General features: G+C 47.5%; 1 protein-coding gene across 1 annotated transcript in view; it reads left to right on the top strand.

The window, feature by feature from the left end:
- Window positions 1-532: 532 nt before the first annotated feature.
- The window catches only part of Atp6v0a1 (ATPase, H+ transporting, lysosomal V0 subunit a1), a gene marked incomplete at its 5' end in the record, with an annotated part of 46,310 nt that continues 35,301 nt past the window's right edge, over window positions 533-11,541 (top strand). The window contains 1 exon segment of the mRNA XM_005394459.2: window positions 533-693. Coding sequence (XP_005394516.1) covers window positions 577-693 — 117 coding nt within the window.

An 11,541-nucleotide genomic window follows, 5' to 3' on the forward strand; every position in this document is an offset into this window, starting at 1 on the left:
GAGGGGAGGTGGTGTTTTCTGAGGAGACCGGCAGATGAAACCCTCTAACGCAGCCGTAGCTGTAGGGCGGTGCTGTTGGAAAGAGGAAGGGGGGAAGACGAGCCGCGTTGCTGACAGCTTTTAGTAGAGGGTAATCACAGTCTCTTCTTTTTCCTGCTCAAGAAGACGAAATAAGAACTGGATGCTGTCACTGCCTCATAGTGTTGTGTGCAGGGTATTTACAGAGATGTTTGGGGCCCCCCGTTCCCGACTTTTCGTCTGGGTACATTCTTAGGAAGTAATTGCCCCAAATATTGTCATTCTGTCCCGATGTTGACCGGAAAGGAAGTGACTTCTCATCTGACGCTCTGCAGTCTGGGACTCAGTAGATGCTTTTGCAGTTTCTCCTTTCCATCTTTCTGAGCAGCTGTTAACAGGCATGGAGCGGGTGAACGAGATGAAATAAAACGCAGAGTGAAAGCCTCGCTGTGGTGTCTTCACTCTCAGCTCTCAGCTGGCTGCCAGCATCGCGTCACTCTCTGTCTTGCTTCAGATTGCAGCGCAGTCCCCACACTCAGCCGACCACCCTCTGCCACCATGGGCGAGCTCTTCCGGAGCGAGGAGATGACGCTGGCCCAGCTGTTCCTGCAGTCAGAAGCTGCCTACTGTTGCGTCAGTGAGCTGGGAGAACTCGGAAAGGTTCAGTTTCGGGATGTAAGTAGAGCCGCTCCTTGATTACAGCGTCCTCAGCGTTTCTTTCCGCAGCGGATGGCTTTCCCGTGTCTGGTTTTCATGTGCAAACAGAACATCCCAGCCTGGTGTACTGTGGTAGGAGCGTTTGAGATATGCTTCCAGTTGTCTGTCTAGAGGTGGCAGTGTTTTGCTCCATCCTCCCTGCTTTGCTGACTCCCTCTTTGAAAACCACTGAACACCCCTCAGGATAATTGCGATGCCGGAGAAGAGACCCACATTACCCACATTACCGTGTGGAAGCCTTTCACTTTGCTTTTGCTTTGGGCACCTTCACACAAATAGCATGGCATTGTCAATATGTGTTGTAGTTCTTCCGTACAGTGGACTTTATTTTGTATAAAATCTGAGGCATTCAGATACCGATATTCTTATATAAATAAGCATGTACTGATTGATAATCTATTATTCTGGCTACTTGGAGAAGATACCAGAAGAAAAGGGACAGGGCTGGGGATGTGGCTCAGAGCTACAGTGTTTGTCTAGCATGCGTGAGATTCTAGGTTAGATCCTCAGCACTGCAAAACAAACAAGCAGACACACAAACTGAGAATAAAAAAGTCTGCCCCGAGGGGCTCCTGCTGTGATCAGAGGCAGGGCACACACTGCTGAGAGGAGGGGCCTTAACAGCTCTGCTCTGACTGAACTGCTAAGCAGGCTCAGAGTTCCATACACCTCTCTTTGGGAGCAATCGTCTTGGACTCGATTTTACATTTATCAGCCGATAAAGTCTCTCGTGCTACGACCTAAGCACCAGGAGAACAGAGCGTTCTTGGGGTCTGTTCCTTGTCTCTGTAGCGGCCACAGACAAGGTCCTCAGTTAGTATTTGTTGAAATGAACGGAGGAATGCAAGGGCAGTGACCGAAAGGACTGGGATTAACTTGTGTGCGCTCCCTGGAGTTGGCAGGCTTTCAAGCAGTTGGGTCTGAGCTAATCCCATCACATGAATTCCCGATTCTCTTTGAGCTGGTTCACACTGAGCCGCCTCCTGCGTTCTCTTCCCTGAGTCCTGTCCCAGCCTTTCTGATGGACTCATCATCTTCTGCTGTCTGTCAGCATCCCCAAGACCTCTGCTCTGCTCCCTGGGGAGCTTCTCCATCCATATCTCCCTTCCCTTCCTGTTTGGGTAATCTGTCCTCTCTTATATCTCTCCTCTTTTTTTTTTTTTCTTTTTGAGACAAGATCTCCCTATGCAGTTCAGGCTGGCCTTGAGCTCACTTTGTAGCCGAGGCTGGTCTCGAACTCACAAACGATCCTCCTGCCTCAGCCTCCCAAGTGCTGGGATTACAGGCATGTGCTACCACACCAGGCCATATCTCTCCTCTTTATTCAGGCCATATCTCTCCTCTTTATTCAGTGAGTCCCGTAATCTGTCCAGCCCTGCCCTTCCACTGTCCCTGCATTCACAGCTCTCTGTGCTCCTCTCCCTGTCCCAGCCCGAGGTTCTGGTTCTGGAGCTCAGACTGAGTCTAAATTCCAACGCTGAGCTTCTTCACAAGCGGTTTCATCTCTGTGGCTTCTTGAGCGTGAGCTAATGCACCCATGTTCTGCCAGTTTGCTTGGCTTGAAATCTAAGTCAGACCCTTAATTTGCAGTTCTTTATTTAGGCATATGGAGTCTGCCTCTTTTTTTTTCCCCACTTGGAGGTACTGGGGATGGAACCTAGGGAGCACTGTACTACATCCCCAGCCCTTTTTATTTTTTTATTTTGAAACAGGGTCTTGCTAAATTTCCCAGGCTGACCTTGAACTTGAGATCCTCTTGTGTCAGCCTCCCCATTAGCTGGGATTACAGGCCTTTGCCACCACACCTGACTCTGTCTCCCTGTTTTAACATCTCTTGTCTCTAGTCAGCCTTCTTTCCTTTAGTTATGCTGTGTTTCCTTTTTTTTTGTTGTTTTTTTGAGACACGGTCTCACTATCCATTTCAGGCTGGCCTTGAGCTCACTTTGTAGCCCAGGCTGGTCTTGAACTCACAATGATCCTCCTGCCTCAGCCTTCCGAGTGCCGGGATTACAGGCATGCGCCACCATGCCTGGCTGCTGTGTTTCAATCATATGAAAAATGTGTAAGGAATAGTGTAATGCACACTTCTGCTTCTACTGGCTACTTAAGAGATAAACCTGGCTGGGCGTGGTGACATATGCATGTAATCCCAGCACTCAGGAGGCTGAGGCAGGAGGATCATTGTAAGTTTGAGGCCGGCCTGGGCTACAAAGTGAGCTCAAGGCATAGTGTGCCCCTGTCTCAAAAAGACCAAAAAACAAAAAAAAAAAAGAAAATGAGATAAACCTTCCAGAAAGAGTTGAAACCAGCTGCGCGTGGTGGTGCATGTCTGAGATGCTAGCACTTGGGAAGCTGAGGCAGGAGAACTGTGAATTTGAATCCTGCCTGGGCAGTTTAGGGAGACACTGTCTCAAAAACGTTTGGGGACGTAACTCAGTGTGAGGACCCTGGCTTCAATCCCCAGTACTACACTGGGGCAGTCTTCTCCCTCCCTCCCTAGAGCTAAGCTGGAGTCCCCCTGCTGCCATCATCCCCGTGTGCTTATCTTTTGCTTTTGATCTGTCACTCAGTGATAAGCCACAGTAGAGGGTTAAGTTCCCTGTTTCAGAACTGTGCCCCTGGGGTGATGCTGTCCTCCTGTGAGGCCGAGCTCTGCCTGACTGCCCATCCAACCTGGCACTGCTGTTCAGCTCACGCTGCTCTGAGTTCTGGCCATGTTGGTACAGGTACCACTTGAGCAGGTCGCCGGCTTTTCCTGCCCTGGAGTCTCCTTCCCTGGTAAAGATTCTCACGCACTGCCTGTGCCTGTTGACGGTCTCTCTGAGAGCGTGGTTCTCAAGCACTTCGGTTCAGAATCTCTTTCCACTCTTAAATGTGGTTGAGGACTCCAAAGGGCTTTGCTTCTATAAACTGTAGCTGTCAGATTTCATTATATGAGAGATTAGAACTGGGAGATGCTTAAAGTATTAAATCATTGAAAGTTTACCGTAGTAAACCCACTGCACGTTGTTATAAATAACTGTTTTCCAAAACTGAAAAAGCAGTGGTGAAAGTGGCATTGTTTTGTTTTTGTTTTTTGAGACAGGGTCTTGCTATGTATCCCAGGCTGGCCTTGAACTCATGGTGATCCTCCTTTCTCAGCCTCCCGAGTGCTGGGATCACAGGCACGCGCCCCATACAGGGCAAAGATCCCTTTCTTGCCTGAGTAGAAGGCAGCTTGGTTTCTGCCTGCCAGCTTGGTTTCTGTGTGTTGCGGACCACAGGCTGAGCCTCTGGAATCCACTTCTCTCGGACCTGTGTTGCAGGGAGAGGCGGTGCCTAGCGTGGCGTGTGTGCCTTCGTCACAGGTTGCCACCAGCACTTCCCCGTGAGCTGCTTTTGGCAGATGTCCTGGGTGTGGTCCTTGTGCTTGTGGACTCCGCCATGCTGGACGGTGGGGACCTTGCCAGTCCCTCCTGCACCCGGTGGAGGGCGGCATCCAGTGTGGCCAGCGGGCGTGTGGCCACCCTGCCTGTGTCGCCGTGGAGTCTGGAAAGCCCCTCCCGTGTGCTGGACGCTGATCTCTGATCTTCTGCGGAGAGCCCTCCAGCCTGTGGCTGTGAGGTTTACTGCATAGGTTATTTTCTGCTACATACATTTTCTTGCTTGCTTGCTTTCTCGCTCTCTCTCTCTCTCTCTCTCTCTCTCTCTCTCTCTCTCTCGCTTGCTCTCTTTCGCTCTCTTTCTTGGTCTTCCCTGTTAGAATTTTCCCACTAAGTTTTTTATTTTGAAAATTTCAACCCTAAACATCCTTTCATAGATTCACAAATTATTAACTTTTTGCCACATTTTATTTTATTTCATTTATTTTATCGTGCTGAGGATTGAACCCGTGGTTTCCCAAATGCTAGGCAAGTGCTCTACTACGGAGCTATGTCCTTAGCCCCTCATTTTATATACATATTTATGTGTATATATATAATAGATACGTAATTTTTTATTTATTGTGGTACTAGAGATTGAACTACATCCCCACCTTTTATTTATTTTTACTTTTTTGAGACTGAGTCTCATTAAGTTGCCCAGGCTGGATCAGACCTATGATCCTCCTTCCTCAGCCTCCCAGAGTGCTAGGATTATAGGATCATTTTGTATTTTTTTATTGTACTATTGGAGGGTAAGCTGTGGCTGTTGTGACATTTTTGTTCCTAAATATTCACACTTCAGGGTGAACAGGCATTTTTCCTTATAGCCACAATCCAGTAATCATATTAAAGAATTTTAGCATTGATTATATAACATAGATCATATTCTAATTTCCCCAGTTGTTCCAAATAATGCCCTGTAAAGCTAGGTTCGAGGCACTGTTCTTTGTTTTGATTTTGTCTGTGTCAGAGGGGTGAGGGCAGAGTGGAATTATTAATAAGGAAAAACTGAGTGGTCATGGGGGCCAGGGAGAAGCCAGTCTATGTCCATTCAGCCAAAGTGTAGCGTGGTGCTTGTTCATTTAAGACCGATATTTTTGAGGAGTCCAGGCTCTTTGTTTTGCAAAAGTCCTTCCATCTGGAATATTTCTTGACAGTTTATTTTATGTTAAGTGCTTTTAACGCACACACAGGGCGCACGTGTGATAAAGTGTCCTGGGTCTGTCCTGTGAAAGACATGATGTCGTTTGTTCTGTTGTTAGTGAAGACACATCTGATCCCTTGACAGAGGGACTGTTTGCTAGGTTTCTCCATGGTGGAGATATCTTTTCTCTGTATGATTAATAAGTAATGTGGTTGATACTGCGAAATACCTTTGGACCTATAGTGCTCCTATTCCTTGACTGAACCTTCCCTGTCTCAGTGATTGCAGTGGTTCTTACAAAATTACTTTCTAACTCTGTTATTCCTTCTGTGTTTATGAGGTATTGCTCTGCTTTGATAAAGAGCCTTTCCTTTCCTTTCCTTTTTTTTTTTTTGTTTTTTGAGACAGGGTCTCACCGTATAGTTCAAGTTGCCCCTCAACTTACTGTGGAGCCCAGGCTGGCCTTAAGCTTGTAGCAATCCTTCTGCCTCAGCCTCCCAGTACTGGGATTACAGGTGTGGGCCACGAGGCCCAGCAAAGAGCCTTTTCTTCTACTGTCCTATTTTTTTCCCTATAAATCCTATGAATTCATTGATTTGTTGTTGTTTATTACATGTAATATAATTCCTTTACTATCACTTTTCTTTCTTTCTTTTCCTTTTTTGTCTTTTTGAGACAGGGTTTCGCTATGCAGTTCAGGCTGGCCTTGAGCTCACTCTGTAGCCCAGGCTGGTCTCAAACTCACAATGATCTTCCTGCCTCAGCCTCCTGAATACTGGGATTACAGGCATGCACAACAGTGCCTGGCTTCACTTTTTTCTGATGCTCAGATTGTCCCAAATGTAGCCTGTGAACATAAATAAGTTCCAAGTGTTTTGTTTGTTTTGTTTCTAAGACAGGGTCTTGCTGTGTAGGTGAGGCTGGCTTTGAACCCGCTGACTTCTACCTCAGCCCTCTAAGTGGCTGTGCTTTTTGTATCCTTTTGTTTGTTTGTCTGAGGCAGGTCTTGCTATGTAGTGCAGGGTGGCCTTGAACTCTTGATGATCCTCCTGTCTCAGCCTCCTGATTGTTGGAATAACAGGTGTGCACCATCATGCCTGGCTCCTGGCTTGCTTTTTGTATCCTAATTAAGAAACCTTCCCTATTTCAATGTGATGAGTACATTTTTGTATATTTGCTTGCAAAATTTAAAAAAATATTTATTTACATTTTGATCTGCTTGGGCTTCCTAAGGGACTAGTTTATTTTTTTTCCCCATGTGAATAAATTATTGTCTCAGAACAACTTTCTGAATCATGTGTTCTTATTTTGTGATTTGTGATCTCATCTCTGAGTTGTCAGACATATTTGGCTGTATTTGTGGGTTCTCGGCTGGACCGTGGGCTTGTTTATATCTCTGCTTCCAGAATAACAACTTAATTGACAAATTTAGTGCTAAGGTTTGATGTTTTATAGGGAACAAGTTCTCCCACCTTGCGTATCAGGATTGTCTTAACTATTCTGGTCTCTGTGTTCTTCCACTTAAATTTAGAATTTAGAATTTAGAATCAACTTGCTGAATTCCATGAAATTCCAGTATTGGTAGCTTCATTTCCCCCAAATCCCTTACATATTTTTATTTAGGCTTATGCTGAGTCACTTTATATTTTTCCACATAATTGGGATCATTTTGAAATTTAACTTTGCTTGTTGTGCTCGATATAAAATAATACAATTGATTTTTGTATATTATTTTTATATTCAACAACCTCAATTAGTCTTTCTTCTTCTTTTTCTTTTTTTCTTTCTTTTTTTTGTCTTGGGATCTCACTACATTGCCCAGGCTGACCTCAAAACCTGGACTTGAGTGATCTTTCTGTCCCAGTCTCCCAAGATGAGGACTACAGATACACAACACTGCCCCAACTTAAATTATCTTTTTAATAAAGGTCTATTTTTTTTTTTTTTTTTTTTGTCTGTTTTGAGATAGGGTTTCACTATACAGTGCAGGCTGGCTTGAGCTGGCTTTGTAGCCCAAGCTGGCCTTAAGCTCACAGTGATCCTCCTGCCTCAGCCTCCTGAGTGCTGGGCTTACAAGCATGCACCACCATGCCTGGCCTGTTATAAAGTTCTGATAGTTTGTTTTAGAGGTCTTTTGTTATTCCGTGTATTAAGTTTATAATCTGCAACTTTTTTCCTTCCAAATCCTTATCTTTTTCTTGTACTTATTTTACTACATGCTTAGCTTCAGTACTACATTAAAGAGTAATTATCAGCTCAGATTGTATTTATTGCCAAATAAGCAGGAAATCACAATGTTAGGGTTTACTTTTCTGAAGTAACATGAGAAAACTACAGGCCGATCTCTTTAATGAACAGAGATGCAAAAATCCTCAAAAAGGTACTGGCAAGCACAAGGCATAAATCATTAAAAAGATCATATATCATGACCAAATAGGTTTCATCCTAGGGATGCAGGGATGGTTCAACGTACTCAGATGGAGATGACAGTGTGGCCCAGAGGGAGAAGGCAGAGTATGCCCCGGGCCCCCTCATTCCTGTTGGACTAACTGGTAGGATGGGTCTGAGCTCTGGGGCCTCTGCTTCAGAGGGCAGACCTATCTCCAGTGGTCACCTTTGCATTCAGGGCATGGCCCAGGGGGCTTCTTAGGGCAGTTCCTCTTGAGGTGGCCTGGCTTTTAACAGTTGTAGCAGATGAATGCAGTGGTCGAGTTCTTCTTGGGGCCCTGAGAATCAAACTTAGGGTCTGTTTCTCTTAGTGCTACAGCAAAAGCAGCTGCTTTTTCTCGGTCTTTTTGTTTTCTCTTCTTGGCCTCCTGCTCGTCACGGCTATAGAATACTGAGGAGGCATTTCTTACTAACATCTCAAGTGAGCCATCTGGGGCAAAAGCCATTTTTTGTGGCTTTTTCTCTCCAGCCTCCCAGCGCATTGGGACCCTGCAACCACTTAGTGTCCTCTCCCCAGCCGTCAGCGCAGGCAGCAGGAATCTCGGTGCAGACCTCTCCGGAGCTCCACATGCTCCTCCACCACAGCCTGTACTGTCAGGGGCAGAATGGCTTCCAGGGGATCTCCCCAGGTGTTGTGCAAGGTCCTCCTGGTTTCCAGCTTCAGAACGGCTCTCATGACCCCTGTCAACTAGACCTCTGAGTCTTTGGATGTAGTCTGTATTCTCGTGTTCTCCGAGTCCTTGTAATAGAGACTTTTATAGGTAAATGGATGCAACTTGAGACCATACTCATAAGTGAAATAAACCAGATGCACATGTGTAAACATATTGTTTCCCTAGTATGAGAAGTTGAAAGAGTGAATAAGATCCAAAAATGTACAATAGTTATTATAAAATGGGGTAAAACTTCAAAAGAAAAGAGAAACTGGGATAGGGCAATGGAGAAAAGAACGGGAAGCATACCATAGTTATGCTACTAATTTAGTTCATTGAAAAGAAACGTTTGTGCTAATATTGTTTGGGCAATTAAATGCTGATGTCTTGTACTCTGAGTAACTAATTTAAAGATAACAATATGCAATGTATTAACCATTGTTACCCTCCTAGTATCTTGGTTTGAAGTTTTGTTTCATTGTATTGTTTTATTTTTCTCTTTAAAATAAAAAAATAAAAAGCAATTTGAACCACCAAAAACAAGAAGCAAGCAAGAAAGGCAACAGAGGGAGAAAAAACCTACAGAGTTGGGTCTGGGGATTTAGCTCAGCGGCCAGTGCCTGCCTGGCAAGTGCGAGGTTGTGAGTTTGATTCCCAGTACTGGAAAAAAAAAACTCTACAGAGTTGGGAAAAAAATCTTGACAGCTACTCCTTAGACAGAATATACAGGGCCAGGGAGATAGCTCAGTGGCACAGCACCTGCCTGGCAAGCACAGGGTTCCGAATTTGATTCCCAGTACCAAAAAAAAAAAAAAAAAAAAAAAAAGAATACACAAAGTACTCAAATTAGACCCCCCCAAAATAAAAGATCCAATAAAAAAATGAGTAACTGGCAGGCAGGCATGGTGGTACATGCTTTTAATCCCAACCATCAGGAGGCTGAGGCAGGAGGATTGTTGTGAATTTGAGGGCAGCCTGGAAAACACTGCGAGATCATGTCACAAAACAAAACAAAATGGGCCAGTGAACAGACACTTCTCAGTAGTACAAATGGCCAATAATTACATGAAAAAAGTGTTCAACATCACTGGCCATTACAGAAGAGCAAATTAAAATGACACTGAGATTCCATCTTACTCCAGAAAGAATGGCCATCATCAAGAAGTCAGATAATAACAAATCCTGGGGGTGCTCCAGGGGGAGAAATTGTAGGTGGATATGTAAACTAGTAAAACAGCTATGGAAACCAGTGTGGAGATCCCTCAGAAAACTGAAGCTGGGAACTCCATCTACCCAGCCATCCAGCTGCTAGGTTCCTCCTCCTCACCCCCAGCCCTGTCCCGCCCAGTGGGACGAGTTCTTCCAGTCTTGTATCCCAGCCTATCCCACAAAAGCCCAGGGTAACTTTTTATTTGTCTTTTTGAGACAGGCTGTCACTATGCAGTTTAGGCTGGCCTCGAACTCACATCAGTCCTTCTGCCTCAGCCTTCTGAGTGCTGAGATTGCAGGAGTGTGCCTCCATGCTCAGCCAGCCCAGGGTAACTTCTGATGAGGGCGAGCCCATCTCATCTCCTCACACAGGGTCATTTCCTCCTCTCTCTGCCATCTCAGGGCAACAGTGGCATCTCTGAAATGGAGTTGCCCTCATTTGCTTCTGCTCCCCGCCTGGGCCAGGACCTCCTCAGCTGCGGATCCTCCTTGCCCTCCACACTCTGCCCTCCTCCTCCTCCGTCCCCCGCCCCCCGCCCAGCCTGATCCCCAGGGCTCTCGCACCGACTTGCCGCGGCCAGCCCGCCGCCTCCCAGCTCTCCTAGACCGCCCCCCCCTCGAGGCTTTAGGGACAGTTCTCTCTCACTCCCCCAGGCTGCCAGCCAGATCTCCGTCTGACACCTGTCTCCTGTCGCCTTCTGCAGATGCCAAGCCTCCTCCAGGACAGTTAGTCCGGACCCCAACCTCCGCCTCGCCCACCTGGGGTTGCCCTGCCGCCCAGAGCCCTGGGTTCCGCTCCCTGCTCAAATCCCTCACCCTCAGCCTGGCTGGCTTCTCTTCCTCGGGGCTCCCTGTGCCACACACGAGCCCTGCAGGGATGACTTCGGCCTGAGTGCCCTTTCTTCCCGGCCACCCCCGTCCCCGGCCGCTCTATGCCACCTCAGTGCTCCCTCTGCCGCTTCAGTCACCGTGCTGCCTTGCGCCTCCTCCCACAGTTGCGTCTCCTTCCAGAGAGTGGCGTGTGTCCCCTTCCTCCCGCTCCCTCCGCCTTGCTCACAGATAGCCAGCACCCTGGGCTCCAGAAAACCACTCTCGGGCTCACCCAACAAGCTTAGCTGCTTCACCTTCCACTTCTGCTCGCTCTTAATCCTGCAACAGGTTACCTGGGTATGGCGAACCTTTTAGAGCTTCCAGTGATTCAGACAGACAGCCCCCGGGGCACACGTGTCCTCGGCTTGCCACCCCCGTTACCTGGTCGGCCCGCCTACAGATAGCCCACGCGAAGGCCTCGGTTCCCAAGAACAGGCGACACTCAGTGCTGTACACCCAGAACTCACGCCCCCCTTCCACCTCTGACCCAGAGGCGATTTGCCTTTTTGCCAATTCAGTTTCCCTGGTTATTTTATGCCTGGAAACGAGATGGCTAGATCCTGTGGACATTTGGCTTCAAGTGTTGGTGTTTCTGTCTCTGCCAGTCTGGGGAGGGAACAGGGCCTGGCACGTGCGGGGCGAGTGCACACCCGTCTGTGTCCCTGCAGAGTGGTGGTTGCTGTAATTCCCATCCCACCAGCTGGGCACCGGCACCACCACCTCGCCTGCCCCCACACCACGCTTACTGCGCGTCTGTGCTGAGAGCCATTCCCCCGCGTGAGCAGGCGCTGCACCTGCACTTCGCGTTTGCGTGATGAGTGTTGCCCCTCGAGCTCTCGTGTACCTGCTGGCCCTGGGTTGCAGCGGCTTGTGATGGCTCCTGTGCACGGCTGAGCGCGCAGGGGCAGCTGTGAGCAGAGAGGCGAGTGACGCGGCTCAGCGTCTTCAGCAGCTGCCACACTGGGTTCTTGGCCACAGGGCAGGCCGGTGTGCCTTTAACGTCACACTGAGATGCCAGCAAATTCCAAATCTTTTACTTACTTGTTTTCTCTCTGCTGGGGATTTTTTTTTTTTTTTT

The sequence above is a fragment of the Chinchilla lanigera genome, unplaced genomic scaffold (assembly GCF_000276665.1).
Source record: "Chinchilla lanigera isolate Chin_1 unplaced genomic scaffold, ChiLan1.0 scaffold00050, whole genome shotgun sequence".
NCBI classification, from domain to species: domain Eukaryota; kingdom Metazoa; phylum Chordata; class Mammalia; order Rodentia; family Chinchillidae; genus Chinchilla; species Chinchilla lanigera.